We start from the raw sequence: 20,069 nt of genomic DNA, 5'->3' as shown, positions 1-20,069 counted from the left end.
TTTCACAGAGCGACACGCGCACGAGGAAGCGTCTCAAGTCCGAGCGCTCGAGGAAAAGACAACAAAATTCTATTCGAGCATGGACTACTGCTGAAGACCCGTATCAAAGAGAGGAGACGAGAAACCCAAGAGAGAGAAGGATATAAAGATATGAATCGCGAGATCGAGGTGTCTTATAGAACTTGTGGACCGTAAAGTGCTTCGAGTTGTTTGGTCCAAGTCTTGAAAGGAGGACCTGCTAGAGTTGAGACTTCGATATCCGATACTTTACTGTTCACGGAGAACGTTTCTTCGTCAGTTGAATGCAGGATAGCGGGAGATGAGCTTTGCGCGACTCACCCGACATCGAGAGAATAGAGAGCGGTGAAAGCTGCTTTCGATAAATCGACGTGTGCGATCCCAGGAGCGCAGCCACCACACATGTCGACAGTTCGAACGATGACTGATTTATTGTTTTTAGCTGTCAAAGCGCGAATCCGGGTTAGTTGCGCAAGAGCTAGAGGAGAGAGCTTGAGTGAACGTACGAGATCGTAGTTGAAGGAACGATCCACACGCAGGTCGGTTCTTACCCCATTCGAGAGTGACGGCAGCGATCAAGGAAGAATCTTTCGGCGTCCAACCCGACTTGTCGGCGCAGTAAGGTAGTTGAAGGTCTACTCCCGTGTACCAGGTGATGTATGCCTACAGCACTCGAGATATCAGATGTCATCCCTAGCGGACGATGAGGGAAGAGGAACTCACCGAAATTTTCGGAATTGAAGCAGCGAGTTTCACCAAAGACCTCTGAATCCCATTCGACGAACTCGACTGCAGATTACCCTTATTCGTCGACTTCTTCGCGACCCTGTTCATCTTTGGACTCTTCTTCCTCGAATGACCCTTCGTAGAATGTTTCTTTCCCTTTTTCTTCTTGTTGTTGTTCTTTCTTCTCCTCGCCCTCTTCTCGAGTACCGTTTCAGGTAAGACCAACTCTCCCCTCTTCGTGAATCCTACTTCGTGTACTTCCCTCGATCCAGAATCTCGTGCTCGTTTCTCGACATCTCCGACTTTACGTTTTTGAAATCGATTCGCTTTTGGATCCGTCGCCAAATCTCTTTCCAACATTAACCCGAACGTTGCGGCGAACGTATACCGTTTCTTCAAGTCGGAAGTAAGAGAGGTAGAGTGTCCATATTCAGTGAGGATTCCGGATCGTTCGTCAAAGTGATAGGTCGAGATGTCGTTCGAACGGGAAAAGATCGAGCCTGAATCTTCGGCGGGTAGAGAGAAGGAAGAAGCGAGAGAGGGAGTAGCTGCTGCTACGAGGAGAAGTGAAGTCAGGAGAGTAGCGAGGGAGCGCATCGTTGAGGACGAGTCTCAGGGGTAGAGGAGGAAAGAGAGGAGCGCGCTGAGGAAGAGTTGGGAACTTGTGGCTGGAGAGGGCTGAGCGAGTAGTGGGTGATCGTCGGGAAGAAGGGGAGGAGAAGAGCGAGAGGCGATCCTCCTTGCCTCCTCGAGAGGAGTGGGAGAGACGCGCTTTTTGAAAGTAGATTTCGATGCGGACCGACGTTTCGACGCCTCCTTTTTTTTGCGAGTCATGGCCTCTTACGATTCAATCTTTCGACATTCCATGATCCAGTTACTGTCGAAATACCATACATCCTATCGAAGAACTGCGAGGTGAAATTGCGGGATTCGAATGGAATTAGCTCAGTCGATCCCTCGCAGCTAGTGAGTCCAGAGCGGTTCAGAAACGATACATGCGAGTCCATACATTCCTTCAAGACACAACAGAGCTTCAGCGACAGTAGGAGAGAGCGGAGAGAGTGGAGTTTAGATGAAAGCAAACAGAGAGGGAGACGCCAGGCAGTCGATCGTGTCGGATGTCTGGAGAAAGTCTTGAGGTTCTTATGCAGCTCAGCGATGGTGTGAGTTGACCGAGTAGCCGAGGAGATCGAGAGGTCGAGAGGTCGAGAGATGGGCTGATCACTGGTTGCTGCGCTGAGCGGAGTCGATCTGCCTTGTGAATCGTTTGGACTACTGAACTGCCATGTATGTGCGTTGTACAGAGTCGAATGGGAGATGGGCTTCTCGATGCTTCGTTCTTTTCTGTCAGTCGTCGAACGGGACGGTTAGCGGTTTGTTGGTTGGGGGGTGGAGAGACGTCAGTCTCTCGTCTCGCAACCCCTCTGCCGAAAACCTCGGGGACGGAAAGGCTCGCGGCAGATGGGAGCGAAGCGGGGAGGCAACTCGGGGAGGTGGGAGGGCGAATTCGTCGTCGATCTTCGTCTTTATGTTTGACTCACTAATATAGAAAGGGTGGGCGGGTGGGAAAAGAAACTCTGTACGAGTTCCTGAGCCGACTCGAGAGTTGAGGTGAAGTGGAGAAAGGAGAGTTGAATCACTCTCCCATCTCTCTCTCTCTCGCCTCGAATTTCTGTAATTTCCAGAAATTCGAGTCTGTACGGGGTTCGACTCCTTAGGTGTGTACTTCGCACTCGAAGCCCTTGCGCTTTCTCCGCAAGCTCCGACGTTAGTCAAACAAGATGAATGACGCCGACTCGGTTTCGACTTTTTGGACGAGTTGCCCGCCTCTTTTGTCCTCAATCTTCTACCTTCTGCAGCTCCACACGCACGAAAGATGCTCCGCTCAACTACGGGAGCCCTCTCAAGGGCGACAAAACGATCACCTTCCGCCCTCTCGCATCTCCTTCAACATTCGACTCGGGGATTCGCTTCCTCAACAGCTTGGGAGAAACAACGTCTGGTCATTCTAGGATCCGTGAGTCTCTACCGAGCTACTGTCATTATGTCAGCTCGAGCTGATACGAGAAGAGATAGGGCTGGGGAGGATACGAAGTTTTGAGAAAGGTTGACAAGAATCGTTACGACGTTACAGTCGGTACGTTTGATCCTTTCGTTCGAGGAGGTAGCGACCTGTACGAGGTGACAGGAACCATTCGCCCCGTCGATTCTGCTTTTCCTCACACCGAGGTGATCTCACTGACCTTTTGCGAGTACAGTTTCACCGTCTTCACATTTCGCTTTCACTCCTCTCCTTGCTGGAGCCGCGGTCGGAACGATCGAGTACGACTGTGCTATAGAGCCCGTTCGAGCCTACAACAATATCTCGTACTATCAAGCCTGGGCAGATCAGATCGATATCAAACGAAACAAGATCACTTGTATGCCGGCGATTGGAGGTAGCACTACTTCAGAGGAACCGAGGAACTTGCCTGGGAGTGAGAAGAGTTTCGAAGTTGGGTACGATAAACTCGTCATTGCGGTCGGAGCTTACTCGCAAACGTTTGGAACTCCGGGAGTGAAGGAATTCGGCACTTTTCTGAAGGAAACCAAAGTGAGCTGCTCTCTCATCTGCCTCCCCATATTCACCTGCTCAAGACTCGTGTCACGATAGGACGCACGTAAAATCCGAGCACGTATTCTCGAATGCTTCGAACTTGCCGCCCAACCAACTCTCACCGACGTTCAACGTCGAAACATTCTCTCATTCTGTATCGTCGGTGGAGGACCTACCGGTACCGAATTCGCGGGAGAATTGAGCGATTTCATCACGACGGATTTGACACGAGCGTTCCCGACTCTCGCACCATTGGCTAGGATTACGATTTACGATGTTGCGCCAGGCATCTTGGGGAGTTTCGATAAGAGTCTTCAGGAGTACGCCGAGAAGAAGTTTGATCGAGAGGGAATCAAGGTGAAAGGGAATCATCATGTCAAGGAAGTGAAAGAGGATCATCTCATTATTGAGGAAGAAGGAAAAGGTGAGCTATAACTCACTCTCGAGTTTCCTTCGCTGACAATCCCACCGGGTTCAGTTCCATTCGGGCTACTCGTATGGTCTACCGGACTCGCCCCGAACCCTTTGATCGAATCTCTCCAAGATTTGCAACACGACGAAAAGACCCATTCCCTCAAAGTCGACAATTTCTTCAATCCGATCGGAACTGACGGAACAACGAAACGTGACATATTTGTGATTGGTGATGCATCGAGTCTGGACGCGAAACTCCCAGCTACTGCTCAAGGTGAGTTCTTACTTATCTCTAACAGCGAGTTTCATCGCTGATAATGACTTTACTGAGGAGACAGTCGCGAGTCAAGAAGCCGCTTTCCTATCGAAACACTTGAATAGTCTCGCTAAAGACCGCCCGATCGATCCTGAAGCTGGATTCGAGTTCAACAACCGAGGTAAGTTGCCCATACTTTTTCTCCGTTCGCAATCTAACTCATTCCGTTTCTCACTTGACAGGTGCAATGGCTTATCTCGGAGGTTGGACCGCTCTCGTCGATCGCTCCTCAGCGTCTCACGGTCCGAAAGGAGAACTCAGTGGTCGTGCTGCCTGTAAGTTATCTCCCTTTCTCTCTCGAACGAGGCTCGAAAGTTGACCGGTTTCGAATTTCGTAGGGCTGTTATGGAGGTCCGCTTACTGGTCACAAGCAATGTCAATTCGGAATAAGATGCTGTTGGCGTTCTATTGGTTCATGACGTGGTTGTCGGGGAGGAGGATCACAAGGGTCTGATCGTGAGGAAGAAAGCTCGGAACTCTCTTCATTCGGATGCTGTTGTACTGCTGTTCATAGTCCTTCGCAATCATAGATACACACTTCTCTTTCTTCATTGTCAAAGCTATACAGAAGGAAGAAACAACACATGGGAGAGACAGAGAGATATGATATCGAGGGATTCTCCGTTTGGAGGAGAGGAAGATTCTTCACAAGTGTGACTTGCGTCTCTGTTGCTCATTCTTGTGTTTCTCCTCAAGCTGTGTTACGTAGCTAACCAGATTGTGTCAGCGTTGATCGCAGAAGAAACGCACAGAGTCAGTTAGAAACGGATTTCAGGGGAGGAAAAGGGCGAGAGAAAGCTCACGCCGCCATAAGCATCCGCATCTCCTGACATGGTCGTACCTGCTTCGACGAGGTTCTTATCGTTGTTTTCAGAAGGTTGAGCAACCTGAAATTTACAGAAGAAAAGGATTTCGCAAGGTTTTGAGCATTGAACTTCAAAAAAAGACCGAACAAACGTTGACAGTGGAAATCGCTCGACTGACCTTTCCCTCGGTAGGTCCACTACCACTCTCATCTTTCCCCGTCGTAATATAACTCGGAATCTCCCTCTCTTTGTTGTTCTCCTTCTGTCCCTCTACGTTACTCCTATCTTCTTTCGAAAGCGTCGTCTCTGATTTCGCTTGACCTGGATCCGCCGCGGGAGCGACTTGATCTCGAGGGATTCCTAATCGTGCAGCAGAGTTCCCTTGACCACGAAGAGCGTCTTGAGTTCCAGGACGATCAGCGGATCCTTGCGTGTGGGTATGTGGGTCTCCAACTGTCGTGTCGGAGATTGGGGTAGGGATATCGTCTTTCGGGGACATTGTAGCTGGGTAGAGTGAATGGGAGAAATGAAGAGAAGAGATAAGGTGTGGGGCGCGAGGAGGGAAGATCGGGAAATCGAGAAAGTCTCCAACGTCATTGACATTCTTCGCCTTTCTCCCTCAACTTCGCCGCGATCATTACCCTCTTCTCCTAGCAGTATCAAGTTCCCATTGTAGATGAAGCGAACACCACCAGGGACGACGACCAAGCGAACGAATCGAACGAACCCTTCATCTAATTCAACCGATTCTCCGACCCCTCATCAAACACCCGACGCGACTCGAGGAGGTTCAGGGAAATGGGACGAATGGAACGAGAAAGCGTGTGACATGTCGTGTGACTGGATCGACGAGGAAGGGATCGAAGTGTTCAAGAAAGCCTTGTCGGATGAACTCGACCTCAACTCGACGGAACCTCCAATAGAGAAGATTAGTTCAGTGTCGGATTTCGCACCGATTAAGGAGAGGGTTCAGAGGAGACCGGGATCGGGGTCGACGAGGAGAAGAAGGAAAGATGTTACGAGGGAAGGGTTCGCGTATCATTTATCGAGGTGGCCTCTACTTGTACGTGTCTACCTCTCGAAGCACTGATCAGTGAGTCGAAGCTGACGAGTGCTGGGAGGGATCATGTGCCGTAACAGGGTTTAATTTTTACAATCATCTTTCTCGAATTCCTGGGTTATCTCGTCGTGCGACAAATCGTCAACATTATCGAGTTCTGCTCAGCTTGTGAGTCAGGTCTAGAATCTATCAGTGACCCAGTAGTTGATGGTTTCGATTCCATGATCATCGTCGCAGGGAGAGGCGAAAGAGGGAAATTACGAGTTGCCCTGAGAAATGCGAAAACTTTCGACGAGGTGAGTTTTTGTCCCTCTCAGCTCCAAATCTTGGGTCACAAGAGATGCTGAGACAGGTCGCTTAATCACGTTAGTGGAAATCACGAGCGCTCGCCCTCGATTCGCACCTCGGCCTCACTCACTGGAAACAATCACCTCCAAACGCCTACTACGACGCTCCCCTCGTCCGACGAGTCCTCAAAGCTCTCCGTGAACTCCGTTCGAAACAGGACGCAGAGGGAGTTTGTGCCGTGTTGCATGCTGTGTTGAAGAGTAATTTCGCAGGGACCGAGAGTTTTAGGTTGTATAGTGAGACGTATTACGGGACGAAAGATCTCGTACAAGAGTTCGTTGACGAAGGTGAGTACTACTTCTCTCCTCTGTCCCTCTAGTATCGCTGACGCTCGTTCGCGAGAGAACAGTGACGGAATGCCTAATCTACATTCGATCTCTACCTCCCTCAATCCTCCCTCTTTCCGATAAACTCGATTTCTTCCGTTCTAGTTCGAAGAACTTGGGTAGTTCAGCGTTGTGTTTGAGTGGAGGAGCAAGTTTCGGGTATTATCATTTCGGAGTGATTCGAGCTTTGTTGGATCAAGGATTGTTACCTAGAGTCGTTACGGGTACTAGTGCCGGTGCACTCGGTGAGTTCTACCCTCTCTCTCTCATCTAAACGCTGTCAGCGAGACTGACCTGCGTATCGTGATGCGAGTAGTCGCGGCATTCATCTGTTGTCGAACCGATCAAGAAATCTCTCGACTCTTGACTCCCGAACTCGCGGATCGGATCACGGCATGTTCAGAATCGACAACGGTATGGATGAAGAGGGTTTGGAAGACTGGTGCGAGGTTCGATACGATTGAATGGGCGAAAAAGGCGAGTTGGTTCACTTTGGGAAGTATGACGTTTAAGGAAGCGTTTGAGAGGACGGGCAGGATCTTGAACGTATCAGGTAAGTCGTCTATTCGTATTGAGTGAAAAGAGTGCAACTGATGAGGGATTGAGAGAGAGATAGTTATTCCTTACGATACTCATTCTCCGACGAAATTATTGAATTACATCAACGCGCCCGACTGCGTCATTTATACCGCCGGTACGCCTCGAGTCGTCTCAGCTGTACTATCAAAGCTGAGTAAATCCTTGTTTGGTACAGTGATCGCTTCGGCCGCCGTTCCGGGCATCATCAACCCGGTCGTACTCCTTCGAAAGGATAAACAGGGAAAGCTACACCCGTGAGTCCAATCTCGCTCTCCATCCCGCTGCTAGAATTGATTTTCTGACGATCGAGTCATGCACAGCTGGGAATTCCAAGGTCGACACAAAGACGGTTCCCTTCGAGTCGATATCCCTCTCCGTACGTCTTTTCTTCCTCCTTCCTGTCTCTCCTGCCCTCACTGACGATTCTCCTCCGATCTAGACGCGTTGAACCTACTCTACAACGTGAATTTCTCTCTCGTCTCTCAAGTGAATCCACACGTCCACCTCTTCGCCTTCTCTCCTCGAGGTGCTCCCGGTCGACCCGTCGCGCATCGTTCTGGGAAAGGATGGAGGGGTGGATTCTTGTTGAGTGCGGCGGAACAATACCTCAAGATTGAATTGATGAAGAATTTCAGGGTGAGTCTTTCTTCTTTGTCCCCTCCCTCCCTACCACGACTTGAAGACTCGTGGAGGAAACTGATGAGAGGCTGCTGGGTGGTGGGAACGAGTAGGTCATCAGGGATCTAGAGTTGCTACCGGAGTTTGGGGGCCAGAATTGGTCGGCTGTTTTCTTGCAGAAATTCGAAGGTTCTGTAACGATTTGGCCTAAATCAAGACGTGAGTTCTCCCTCATTCCGTCCCTCTGTGGTATCGAACTGATACGGATTGCCCATCGCTCGTCGTTGTTGATAGTGAAAGATTGGTTCAGAATCTTGACAGACCCAGACCGGAACGAATTGGAGAGGATGATTCGAGTTGGTCAAATGGTTACTTGGCCAAAGGTGAGTTTCCCTCCTCCATAACAGCTATTCATTCCTTGAGCGTCAACTGAAGCTGTCTGGGGCGGCATTGTGAACTCGCAGATTAAAATGATTGAGAATCGACTCAAGTTCGTTCTGCTTTCTCTTTCCCCCACCTCGCACCGAGACTAACCCCTCGCTTCGCTTCTTCAGAGTCGAGCGACAGATCGATCTCGGACGTGAAGAACTCCGAATCGCCCTATCCTCTCGCTCCTCAAACAGCAAAGACGCTTCACTCCCTCTCCCTCCTCTACACCACCGTGGTTCCTCCGATTTCCTTAATTCGTCTTCGTCCTCCTCCCACAACGTTTCTCGTTCTCATTCCCCTCATCAACTACGACACCATCAATTCAACGAGGACGAGGAGGAGGACAGGGAGGAGCAATTATTACCGACTCGAGATGATGAAGATTATATCGAAATGGCTCAGGAGGATGAACAAGCTCGAGACGTCGAACGAGAAAGAAGAAGGGGGGAGAGGGATCAAACCCCGATTTATGCGGATTCACCGAATCGAACGAGAGGAACTTTGGGGAGAGAGAACGGGGAGGAGGGAGGTGGGGGACCGGCTGAAAGGAGGAAAGCGATCCTACAGAGACTGGGACTGAAGGGAGTGGGTCATGATCAAGATGAACACCAGAGAGGAGGAGGTGGCGGAAGAAGATGGGCAGGAGGAGATCATGAAGGAGAGAGTGGGTTCTCTGCAGAGAGTGGAGGAGAAAGCGCTGGAAGTTTGACAGCAGCGAGGGGAGGAAGGAGAGATGGGGGGGCAGGAATGAGGAGGAGGTATAGTATGGGAAGTGTGAGACCGAGGAATGGGAGTTTGAGTACGGACGATGAAGGTTGGAGATGAAACGATTCTCGCTTTTCTTCTTCCTTGTTCTCTCTCGTTCTTGTTTCTCAGTCGTTATCGCTCAGCACTTTCTTGCAATCAACTATCAGCTTACTTCGTTGCGTATTACCCACTGAAGTCGCTAGAGCTAGAACAGAAAAACGGAGAGAAAGACCACAAAATCAGAAAAACGCAACAAACTTCGAGCCAATCTCTTCAAGCTCCTGGATCTTTCAAATCTACCGTCTCTTCCCCTTCAAACTCGAACTCTTCCTTGACACTCGACACAGTTCTAGTCGGTTCCATCCTATCTCCATCGACCTCGATCCACATCTTTTCGATTCTCGTTCGATCGGTAATCCCGAATTGTTTCGAAAAAGCTTTGACGAGACTTTGCATCGTCGTAGAGAGTTTGACGGCGAGATCGATCGATTGAGTTTTCGAACCTCTGATCGTTAGTCGGAAGAGATTGTGATCGGGTGAACGAGGTTGAGCACTCGTTGTCGCAGTTGCAGTTGCGGAGGGAGATCTTGAGCGAGCGAGAGATTGAGACTGTAGTGTCGAAGAAGAAGCTCCAGGGGGAGGTTGTAAAGAACCACCTCTCGTCATCGAGACGGCTCGTTCAAGCGCCGCTAATTCTTCCTCCTCCTGTTCGTCCGCATTCATTCCTTTCTCCCTCTTTTCCTTTTCGATCCTCTTTGTTTTCTCCCAAACTTCCCTCGTGAACGCTTTCATTTCGACTGTATCCCCCGAAGAGAGACGAAGGGAAGAAGGAGTACCGAAATCGTATAATTGGGATTTTTGGTACGTGATGACGAGATCGTTTCGATTCAAGTAGCGTTTCGACGAGAGTTGATCGAATAGATGAGAGAAGGATTGATTCTACGTCCACCCACGTTAACTGACTCCTCATCAGCTCACTGAGAAGGGAAAGGGAGAAGGGAAAGAGAGGAAACGAACGATCCCTAATTCGAACCTTTCCTCCTTTTCATAGATCCTCTTCACCGTTGCGTTCTGAGGTAGAGTAGGATCATAATTCATTCTCAACAATACCGTAACTTTCCCCTGATCCTTGACTCCAGCTACAGGTTCGAGAATTTCGAGATCCGGATCTTGAGCTCGAGCTCGAGCTCGAGTTTGGGATCGTTTCGATTTCAATCCGGAACGAATCGCGGCGAGTGCAGGGTCGAGAGTATCGTCGTTGGAGGAAGAAGAGGGGGATGAATTGATCGTGATTGTCGTTGAGGTTGTCGTGGTGGTAGTTGAGCGTTGAGGTGATTTCAAGGGAGAAGCAGCTTTTAAAGCTCTGTTCACTCACTCAAATCTCGAATCAGCGCGGTTTAAGCCGAGGAAGGGAGAGTGGAAAGACTGACCTTGCAGTCTCGAGTAACAGCTGCGCCGCTGACTTCTTCGGTGGTGAAGGAGTCTTCGTTTTCAGAGGAGGAACGAGTCCTTTCCTCGGTGTCGGTCCTGGAGTTTCGTCCTCATCTTCACTCACAACGAAACTTCCCTTCTTTCCTCCTCCTCCCTCGTAGTCCTCTTCCTCATCTTCCTCGTCCTCATCCTCATCCGCGAGAGAAATCTTCAACCCAGGTCTTTTCGGTCTCTCAATTTCTTTCCCTTTCCCTTTCCCTTTCGTGAAACTCGTCACCTCAATTTCCAAACTATCGTCCGTTTCCTCTCCCTCCCCCATTCCCTCTCCATCCTCCTCATCCATCCTCTTCTTCGCTTTCTCGGCTTCCTCGTCCGTTTCTTGACTCAATCGTCGTCTCTTCCGATTCTTCCTAAAACCTTTCTTCAATTTCGCCCAATCGGCCCCAGACATCCCTGCTCTCGCTTTTCCGTTACCGCGAGCCCAATCAGGGAGTGATAAGTCTTTTGTCATGGGTTCGTGGTCGGATGAATAATTCGTCGTCGCGTGAGCAGGAGCAGAGGAGGATTTCGAAGTATCGGAATCGGAGGAAGAGGACGAGGAAGAGGAGGAGGGAACGAATTTCCGAATTGGGGGTTTCGCTGCGATGTTTACGTTTCATCCATTAGCACGCGTGAGGGACGAGTGATAATGGGAGAGAACAGAGAACATACGTGGACTCGTTGCACCTTGAATTCCTGGAGTGACTGAACTTCTCCCCGAACTAATCTTCGGTACCCTCCCTCCTCCCGCTCCTCCTCCTCCTGTTACTCCCATTGCGGGTACTCTTCCTCCCGGTATTCTTGCCTTTCCCTTAGTAGTAGTAGTGTTTGTTTTCACTTTCGATCGATTGAAGAAATCATCCAATTCATCACTTGAATCTCCTCCCGCCGCTGGCTTGACGTATGGTTTCTTCGTTGCAACTTTCGGAGTAGAGGAACGACGACTCGTCGAAGTAGAAGCGGTAGTGATGGTCGGGTTCGTAGAGGATCGACGAGGAGGAGGAGGACTAGTGGAAAGTTTCGATTTCGAGGGAATCCGAGTTGGAGCAGAAGAAGAAGAAACGGGCGCGAGTTTCGGGATTGATGCTGTTGGTGGTGGTATAAGATTCGGTACGAACTGTTTCGAGCTCGACGCAATTGGTACAGCCGTTACAGGAGGTAAAGCCGGTAGATCTGACGGCAGGCGTTTGTTGATCGACTCCTCCTCCTCCTTGTCCGTCACAGCGACTTCCTTGCGTTTCCTACTAATCTTACTAGGACCCGTTGTTGTTGTTGATCGAGCGACTACTGGAGCAGCAGGAGCGGCTAATTCGTCCCTACCTCGAGGAGGGCGTCGGGCGCGGGAAGAGACGCGAGGTTTTGGAGGGGAAGGGTTCTTTGCGACGGGTGCCGAGGGGAGGATCTCCAAGTCGGACGAGGAGGAGCTCATTGAGGCTGTGCTGAAGCCGAGGGAGGCGAGTGTCGGTACGGAGAGGTGGAGAGGGAAGAAAAAGATGTGAATTCGCGTTTGATCGAGAGTCGCTCTCGAATTCTGGACGTATCGTTGGAACGGTCTGATAGCACTACGTAAGTAGTAGCATGCGCGTACGACCGTCTGACTGCTTGCGAGCAAAATGGAAATCCGAAAACTTCGCTCAACTTTCCAACTTTCCGCTTACCCTCAGGTTCTGTCAGGACCGAATGGATAAGTGCAAGAGAGCTTGACATTTTAACGAAAAACGATCCCCAAGAGAGAGAGAGAAAAACTGATAAGAATGAACGGAATGAACGTAAAACGAAACCGAAACCGAAAAATCGATGATGAAACTGATGCGAAACCCCTCTCCTCTCTCCTCCTCTGCTGCTGCTTATCTCCTAAGCCCCCAGTCAGATCCTTGCTTACTCTTCATCCTTCTTCTCCTCAACTTCCTTCTCTCCCTCTCCCTCCTCGTTCTCTTGCTCCTTTTCCGGCACAGCGACTTCCTCCGCTCCCGCTTTGACTTCCTCCTCAACTTTTCCAGGTTCGATACTAGCGACCGCTTCAACTTCCGTCGAAGCTGCTGCGCCGTTCGACTTCGAGCCTCCTCCGTTGGCGGATGATTCGGCTTGTTCGATTTTCTTTTCGACTGCCGCTACTCGTTCTTTCGTTACTCGATCCTAAAACCACTCGAAATCGCAGTCAGTATCCTTCCCCGTGAGTCGAAGAGAAGGATGGAATAAAAAGAAAGGGAGAGGGATACTGACTTGGTTATCGGTAAAGTACTTTTTCTTGAGGTTCAAATTCTCAATAGTCCTTTCCACATTCCCAACTTTCAAAGGAGCCGTAATTCCGAGACTCATTAATCCCGCCAACGTCTGGAAGGGGAGGTTTAGGACTTGATCCTCATTAGTCGTCGGGTTGGGGTTCGTCGAAGTCGAAGAAGAGGAAGAATTTTTGTTGTTGTTTCCATTCTGCTTCTTCTTGTTCTTGACCGGAGCTCCCCATCCAGTCTCATCGACTTCTTCCTGTCCTTTCTTTCGTACGATAGTACCCTTTGGTAATTCTTCCTCAACTTTCCTCAATTCCAATTTCGGTACTCCCATCAATCCCTCCTTTTTTCCTCCCAATCCTCCTCCATTCGCTGCATTCTCCGTTGAGGAAGTAGTAGGAGTTTGACCGATCCTCGATTGGAAATACAAGATCAAGTTCCTACAATCCTCGATTTCACGTTCGAATGCGGGAGCTTGGGCTTCTTCGAGCAGTCGTTCGTTGATCTCGGAACGTTTCGAAGCTTCTTGTAAGCGACGTTCTTCTCGTCGTTGGGCGTCACGTTTCGCTCGGTCGGCATTCAATTTTTCGTCTGCAGCGAGAGAGGGGAGTCAGTGAAGAGAATGGGAGAGAGAGGGAGAAGGAAAGGAGACGGAACAGTATTTGTTGTTTGCTTCACGGAATGCTTGAGCTGAGGCTTTCTTCTTCGTAAACAATTCGTCGAGTTCTTTAGAGACTATTCACAAACCGACGAGTGAGCGACGAGTGAGCCACTGTAATCTGAAAAATGAAAGTGAAAGTTGGGAGAGAAACTTACTCTCATTCCTCTCCTCAAACAATCCATCCCTCGCTTTACTCTGTTCATCCATCCTCTTATTAACCTCGTCCAATTCCTTCTTCGTCTCCTTGAACCTCTCATCCAATCGCTTCTGTTCCGGATCATCCAACAACGCTCGAACTTCATCAATCTTCTTCTTCTCCTGATCGATCGAGGCTTGGAGGGTAGAGAACCCTTCGACGGTTTTGCGGGATTTGCGAAGGGAAGAGATTTCAGAAAGTGCTTTCTTCTCGTCGACGAGTTTCATCGTTCCTGATTCGACTTGTCGATCGAGTGACCTACTCGCCGGTCCACCAACGACGCCTCAGTGATTGGAATGACAAAGAGTGAAGCATCGGAAGTCAACTGACTTGATTTGGTTATCGACATCCTGTACAGTCTTATAAGGTACTTTCGCTTTCGCCGTCTGTAATTCCGCAATCTACTCTCCCATCCCTCTCTCTCATCAGCTCCCTCCCTTCTTCCTCTCCTCTCGTTCGAGTGGGAAAGAACACGTACCTTTTTCTTCAATCCTTCTTGCATCGTTCCCAATTGTTCGACCGTCTTCCCCCTCCCTCCCCGAACTTTCCCTTGCTCGTTCCTCAATTCGTCCAATTGTTTCCTCAATTCAATCTTGCGTTCATGGTTCGGTCCGCCTTTGAGAGAACTGTTTTGAATCTTGTTCTTCAAGTCGTTCTACTCACACGTTTCGAAAGGGTTAGCGAGAGAGGGAGCGGAGAGAGGGGGAAAGGACGGAACGAGTTTGGTTTGAAGGGAATCGATCTGGGAACGAAGGGAATCTTGCTCTATACGGACAGTCACCACTCGTCAGTTCTCACAATCGCACTAGAGAGCTAATGAGGAAGAGAAATAGCGCACCTTGATCGTACTCCGCTTTATTCGGACGTCCACTCGATCCCTCATCCTGTACGCGTCGCAACCAGTACAGTCAGCCTAATCGCACTGACTACAGAGGCTAGGAGACGTACCTTTTGTTTCGGTACATCGACAACAGTAGCCGCCGGATCTTGACCTTTTTTGTTGAGAGAAAGACTCGCGGCCGCTTTCTTTTGAGCTGCGAGGGCTTTCTTCGAAGGTTGAGGGAGAGGACCGGCACCGGGGATAGCCATGTTCGTGTGTTGAGTGGGGAAGAGGGAGGGAGAAAGGGAGAAGGATTCAGAGATGAGGGGAGTTCCACGTGTTGTGAAAAGAAATTCGAGGAGGATGAAGAGTGAGTGCTGCAGAGCTATGAAACGCTCAAACGAGGTACAGGGTGTAGAGATAAATCGAGCAGGGCGAGCGATAGAAGAATCGAAAATCGAAAACTGAGTTCGCGACATTTTCGGTGCTCTCTTCGCATGCTCGAACAGTCCAACGATCTCGCTGAAGCTGTGACAGTAGCTACGAGTGCGTCGACCGTCGAAAATAGAGACGAAGTCGCGCTGCGACTAGAAGGCGAAAGAAAGCTCGAATTCGTCAAAATTTCGAGCTTTACACCTCACAAAGTCACTCTTTGTCACCCTCCGTGAAGTTGATGCAATGCGTGAGTGGTGACTCATTCCAGCTTCTCCAGTCCAGAATCTCGAAAGATGAACCATGTTTCCGTCTCTGACCTGGAATCAGATTCCTCTCCCGTCCTTCGCTCTGTCTTTCGTCCCTGCGCCCGAGAGTCCGACGCTACGACCTCCTTGTCGCTCCTTCCTCTCCGATCCCCCAGTACTTTTTAAACCTCATCCTAACCCCTTCCCAACCATCCAAAGCAGGTCTACAATCGATAAAGAATGCTAAATTAGGCATCATCTTCATTACCGACTCTGGTCCCTCTTCCTTCTTTGATGTTGTTCCGGTTGCTGTTGGGGAGGAGCCTGACGAAGCGGAGGAGGTGGAGGCAGAAGGAGCTGGAGGAAGTTGGGAGAGGAGGTTTGCACCTCGACCGGTATAGAAATCGATTACGTATCGAACTCGAATCGATTCGGGTGATGTCGTCGACGAGGAGGAGGGATCTTCAGATGGAGCAGAGGAGGTAGAGGGAGGGTGCACTGGTCGGTCAATGATCCAGTCGTGTCGATCGAACGGAGCCGTATACCTGCAGAAACCCGCATTGTCGTCTCAGTTTTCCTTTCGTCTGCGGAAATTGAAGCAAGACGATTTCGGCTTACCCAATCAAGCTCTTCCATCTCGCCCTCGGACTCATTTCCTTTGGTCTCCCCATGAAACTAACCAACCTAACCCCCGTTTCCTCCCCTTCCTTCAACCCCATCGCATTCCTCTCCCACTCCAAAACTTGTTGCCACACTCTCTCGTTGACGGCGTTATGGATCGGGACTACAATGTCCATATCGGCAGGATTTGGGGACCGGTTCTTTGCGGAAAGGGCTCGGTAGAACGAAGAAGGGGAGGGGTAAACCCAGTTGGATTCGGAGGGGAGAATTGCGGCTTTCTCGGCGGAGTTGAGGGGAGGTGTGGAGGGTTGGGATTGGGACTGGAAGGAAGGATCATGGGCGGGACAGGAAGAGGGTGGAACGGATACCGAAGAAGAAGAAGAGGGAGAGGGTTCAGGAGAAGGAGGACTGGAGGAAGAACCGGAGGAGGGAGGTAGCCATCGTGGAATGGAGGATACTTCTCGTTCTTCTGATAACCTGTGTTCAGGTGGAGCTGGTCTTCGTGGAGAAGGAGAGGAAGAGGGAGAGGAGTTTTGATCTTGAAGCCACTTGGTTCGTGTATCGTGATCTACTGGACATGCTGATGGGGGCGCTTCTTCATTCGTCGTAGTCGAGGATGTGAATGGCCACATTGCCGAAGTTTGATCGAGTTCAGAGAGAGAGCTTCGAGGAATTTGAACTTTCTCTCCCGAACTCTTCACTCCTCCTCGATCCACCTCCGACTAGGTACAAGCCGGGATGGCTTCTAGAGTATTACATACAGGCTCTACACTCGAGAACCAACTCGATCGATTATCGCTCGCGCATGGGACGAATGAGAATGATTCAACAAATCGAAAACAACAAACCACTTCGTCAAAGGTAACTCATTCTATACGCGCACTCGCAGACTCCTAGAGGGTCTCGACTGACATGAGTGGTCGCTTCGAATGAGTCCAGCTCGCCCCGATCAGAAGTTCTACATCATCCAACATTCATTCTTCCAAACTCTCTTCTACCGTCAACACCTCGGCACCTTCTACTACCGGTGGACTAGTTTCGAAATACCAAGGCTCTACTTCCTCTCGACCACCTCCTTCCTCTGCTGCCTCAAACTCTTCCTCGTCGACAACTTCGGCTCTTCGCGCTCCCGTCAAACCTCCCACAACAACAACAACAACAACAGCAGCTCCTTCAGGGGGAAACGATATCGGTACTTATGATGGAGGATTCGAAAGGGACGAAAAGAATAAAGCGGAAGCCCCAAAAGGTGAAATCGCGAAACTTCTCGCGCTCGATTCTTCTTCCGCTGGGCTGTACGTCTTCTCTCTCTCTCTCCTCTCCCTCCCACCTCCCTACTTTTCCTACTGACCTCATACTTTGCGAGCGAGTAGGCATCGTGCCACTTCCCCGTTCACTCTCTCCTCCTTTGAGATCGGTCGACCACTCGGGAAAGGGAAATTCGGAAGAGTTTACATGGCGAGAACAAAGACGGAACCGAAGTATATCGTCGCGTTGAAGTGTTTGTTCAAGGAGGAGATTGTCAAGAATAAGGTCGAGAAACAGGTTAGGAGGGAAATTGAGATTCAATCCCACCTCGCGTGAGTTCTCCCCCGCTTTCTCCCTCCCTCCCTCTCGGATGGGATGGGGAGACAAAGGAACGAGTGACTGATGAGGATGTTGAGGGATGACAGACATGAGAACATCTTGAGGTTACATGGGTACTTCCATGATGAGAAAAGGATCTTTTTGATTCTGGAATTCGCTGGAAAGGGAGAATTGTATAAACAATTATCGAGGGTTCATCGTTTCAGTGAGAAGAGGAGTAGTCGTGTAAGTCTCTCTCTGCATCTCCTTCCTTTCCTCCTCCCTGAGTCACTTTTCGACGAATCGAGCTGACTCTTCCCTCAAACGACGCTTGCTTGATCGCTCCTGCAGTACATCGCTCAAATGACCGATGCCCTCATCTACCTTCACGCGAAACACGTAATCCACCGAGACATCAAGCCCGAGAACCTCCTCATCGGAGTCAACGGAGAACTGAAAATCGGGGATTTCGGATGGTCCGTTCACGCCCCTGGTAATCGTCGAAACACCCTCTGTGGAACTCTCGACTATCTACCACCAGAAATGATCGAATCGAAGGAACATACGGATAAGGTCGATTTGTGGGCTTTGGGAGTTTTGACTTATGAGTTTTTGGTTGGAAGTCCTCCGTTTGAGGATTTGAGTGGTCATGCTGGTCAGTCTTTGGCTCCTCTTCCACATCTGTGCGCTTTTGAGTAGAAGGCTGATGTGTGGAAGGATCATGAGTTGGCAGCTACGTATAAAAAGATTTGTAAACTAGATTACACGATTCCAGCGACGGTTTCCCCCGAAGCGGCAGATTTGATTCGAAAAGTACATTCACTCTCTCTTTCTTATCCTCACGAAATCTTTTAAGACAGAGCTGATGAGAAGAGTGCGTGATGTAGCTATTGAGGTATAAACCGGAAGATCGATTACCGTTGAAAGATGTCGCGGTACATCCTTGGATCAAGAAATATGAGAAACGGACTAGTTCGGCTCAATAGGAGAACCTTCTGGACGACCTTTCTCGATTGCCGTCGTACCGATTTCCTCTCTCGACGATCAAACCCACCTCTACAACTCGCACTTTTTCGTTTTCATTTCGTTTTTCGACTCTTTACCATAACATATTCTTCTTTTCCTTCTCTTCTTCGACCTTGCTCACTCTCTCCGTGTCTCCTTCAACAACTGGAGCTCAAGCTTGTTGGTCCTTTGTCAAACTTTTCTGACTTGTATGTAACTCCGCTTTATTGAACCTCTTGCTACTCACCGTGGTCGCCCATTCCGTCGTGACTCGGACATCGCTGGACGCCGGGATCTCGGACAGGAGAAAAGACGAAGCACGAAGCCCGTACTTTCAAAGTCTCTATTCACAGCTGTTCGCGCACGATCCTCTTCTTATTCGATCAACGTTTTGATCCCTTCTTGCGTTCGGCTCTCTCTCTCTCCTTCTTCTCTCCTCTCTCGGACTCGAAACAGTAACAGCCAAGATCATGCCCATGCCTCGCCGAACACGATCAAGGAGTTTCCATCGACTCGAAGACGAGGAAGCCCCTCACTTAGAAGCACCTAACCTTCACTCGGAACCTCACTTCCCACCATGGAACTCTCGCTTCACTCCCGGATGTCTCATCTCTGGTATCCCGTTCTTCGGTCCAATCATCGTCTTCTTGTTCGGTTTTTATTTCGGTTACCTTCGTGGGTCGAAACTCGTCTTACCTACCATCATTGGAGCACTGTGAGTCGCTTAGTCGAACCTCAGATCAACCTGTAACGTTACATCAATGGGCTGATTGCGGGTTTGTTTCGTTTTTGAGCAGTTTCGTCGTTCCCCTAGTTCTCATGAATCTGTATGGAGGTTACTTCAGTTTAGAGACGTGGTGGTTCGTCAATCGAGGTTACTTCGGTAGTGAATTCCTCGTAGGAGCTACTTTCTTCTACTGGCTCGCGAGTATTGCGAGTGAGTCCCAAGTTGCTCTCTCTCTCTCTCTGTGAAAAGTCTCGAGAACTGATTGATTTCTTGGTTCTTTCGCTTCAACGATACAGTTTGCTGTTTCTGGCTCTTGATGAAGTGGCATGATCACAATGAAGAGTTACATCCGGAACAATACGGTGAAGAAGGGATCGAATTGGCAACGAGAACGTCGACTGGTAGGAACAGATCTCGATCATGCGACACGGCAACTCGAAGGAGGTCAGCGTCGATTCACGACGGCGACGATATCGTCACGAGCGAAGTAAGGTGTTTCCTCTACTCGCTTCCACTTTTCAAGCTGACTTGATGCTCCTCTTCCGTCTTACAGGAAGAACAACGACCTCCTTCGACTCGTTTCGGGTTGGCAATCGGTAGCAGGAGATCCAGCAGTCAATCTCGCCGACAGAGTCGTCAGCCAGAACCAATCACGATTCCATCGCAGACGTTCCAACGGTCGCAAGATTCGCCAGTTTCCTCGGAAGGATCGAATTCTAGTATCTCTCCTCTCGACGACCAAGTCCCAGCGGTTCATCGAAGAGGAGATAGGCGCTCCGGAGCTGGATCTTCGAGATGGCCGTGGAGACGATAGGGTGATTAGGAACAAAAGTAGTCGAGACTTACCTCATTCTTCAGGCTTCGAGACGCTCTCGTCTCTCAATTCTACTCTTCTCCCGTACTTATCGTATCTCCAATTTATCTTGCACTCCTTAGCTCGTCTGGAACGAGGCAAAAGTTCTCCGATTTCGTCTCAAGTTCCTCGTCGTTGGCTCGCCACCTATTGACAATGAGTTCTTTTCGCCCTCTCTCCACGCTCACTGCTCGATCCTCGCCTCCGCGGACGACTGGAGAGGAGACAGCGATCCCGTCTCCCGTTCGCGCACGGATCG

General features: G+C 49.9%; 8 protein-coding genes across 8 annotated transcripts; 4 read left to right on the top strand and 4 right to left on the bottom strand.

The window, feature by feature from the left end:
- Nucleotides 1-173: 173 nt before the first annotated feature.
- GFD1 (Gfd1p) lies at nt 174-1,341 on the bottom strand (the record flags this gene model as incomplete). The annotated part of the gene is made up of 4 exons (XM_076632498.1): nt 174-270; nt 340-460; nt 525-681; nt 742-1,341. The coding sequence occupies 4 exons, from the start codon at nt 1,339-1,341 to the stop codon at nt 174-176; spliced, it is 975 nt and encodes a 324-aa protein (XP_076487470.1).
- Nucleotides 1,342-2,620: 1,279 nt separating this feature from the next.
- Nucleotides 2,621-4,524, top strand: JCM6883_004494 (uncharacterized protein; the record flags this gene model as incomplete). The annotated part of the gene is made up of 8 exons (XM_076632497.1): nt 2,621-2,761; nt 2,821-2,881; nt 3,003-3,337; nt 3,398-3,764; nt 3,819-4,028; nt 4,093-4,191; nt 4,253-4,345; nt 4,409-4,524. 8 exons carry the CDS (start codon nt 2,621-2,623, stop codon nt 4,522-4,524), a joined length of 1,422 nt encoding a protein of 473 aa, XP_076487469.1.
- Nucleotides 4,525-4,715: 191 nt separating this feature from the next.
- On the bottom strand, nt 4,716-5,375 carry JCM6883_004493 (uncharacterized protein; the record flags this gene model as incomplete). Its single annotated transcript, XM_076632496.1, has 3 exons — nt 4,716-4,766; nt 4,874-4,957; nt 5,055-5,375. 3 exons carry the CDS (start codon nt 5,373-5,375, stop codon nt 4,716-4,718), a joined length of 456 nt encoding a protein of 151 aa, XP_076487468.1.
- A 177-nt stretch (nt 5,376-5,552) lies between these two features.
- Nucleotides 5,553-9,061, top strand: JCM6883_004492 (patatin-like phospholipase domain-containing protein; the record flags this gene model as incomplete). Its single annotated transcript, XM_076632495.1, has 14 exons — nt 5,553-5,939; nt 6,017-6,104; nt 6,174-6,232; nt 6,307-6,571; nt 6,634-6,855; nt 6,927-7,163; nt 7,227-7,304; nt 7,365-7,443; nt 7,510-7,565; nt 7,629-7,825; nt 7,921-8,026; nt 8,102-8,190; nt 8,272-8,297; nt 8,362-9,061. The coding sequence occupies 14 exons, from the start codon at nt 5,553-5,555 to the stop codon at nt 9,059-9,061; spliced, it is 2,589 nt and encodes an 862-aa protein (XP_076487467.1).
- A 195-nt stretch (nt 9,062-9,256) lies between these two features.
- On the bottom strand, nt 9,257-14,627 carry BFR1 (Bfr1p; the record flags this gene model as incomplete). Its single annotated transcript, XM_076632494.1, has 13 exons — nt 9,257-9,922; nt 10,001-10,346; nt 10,414-11,053; nt 11,126-12,006; nt 12,336-12,589; nt 12,677-13,272; nt 13,339-13,416; nt 13,498-13,796; nt 13,869-13,939; nt 14,017-14,193; nt 14,257-14,303; nt 14,377-14,422; nt 14,487-14,627. 13 exons carry the CDS (start codon nt 14,625-14,627, stop codon nt 9,257-9,259), a joined length of 4,242 nt encoding a protein of 1,413 aa, XP_076487466.1.
- A 547-nt stretch (nt 14,628-15,174) lies between these two features.
- JCM6883_004490 (uncharacterized protein) lies at nt 15,175-16,291 on the bottom strand (the record flags this gene model as incomplete). Its single annotated transcript, XM_076632493.1, has 2 exons — nt 15,175-15,583; nt 15,657-16,291. The coding sequence occupies 2 exons, from the start codon at nt 16,289-16,291 to the stop codon at nt 15,175-15,177; spliced, it is 1,044 nt and encodes a 347-aa protein (XP_076487465.1).
- A 106-nt stretch (nt 16,292-16,397) lies between these two features.
- Nucleotides 16,398-18,211, top strand: JCM6883_004489 (aurora family serine/threonine-protein kinase; the record flags this gene model as incomplete). Its single annotated transcript, XM_076632492.1, has 7 exons — nt 16,398-16,520; nt 16,599-16,954; nt 17,033-17,239; nt 17,333-17,471; nt 17,577-17,880; nt 17,959-18,038; nt 18,113-18,211. 7 exons carry the CDS (start codon nt 16,398-16,400, stop codon nt 18,209-18,211), a joined length of 1,308 nt encoding a protein of 435 aa, XP_076487464.1.
- Nucleotides 18,212-18,700: 489 nt separating this feature from the next.
- On the top strand, nt 18,701-19,771 carry JCM6883_004488 (uncharacterized protein; the record flags this gene model as incomplete). Its single annotated transcript, XM_076632491.1, has 4 exons — nt 18,701-18,945; nt 19,028-19,167; nt 19,254-19,444; nt 19,511-19,771. 4 exons carry the CDS (start codon nt 18,701-18,703, stop codon nt 19,769-19,771), a joined length of 837 nt encoding a protein of 278 aa, XP_076487463.1.
- Nucleotides 19,772-20,069: the final 298 nt, after the last annotated feature.

The sequence above is a fragment of the Sporobolomyces salmoneus genome (assembly GCF_050403485.1).
Source record: "Sporobolomyces salmoneus JCM6883 DNA, S_salmoneus_JCM6883_v1_ctg27, whole genome shotgun sequence".
Classification (NCBI taxonomy): domain Eukaryota; kingdom Fungi; phylum Basidiomycota; class Microbotryomycetes; order Sporidiobolales; family Sporidiobolaceae; genus Sporobolomyces; species Sporobolomyces salmoneus.
The sequence above is the reverse complement of the archived record's forward strand: the minus strand, read 5'-3'. Positions and strand labels throughout refer to the sequence as shown.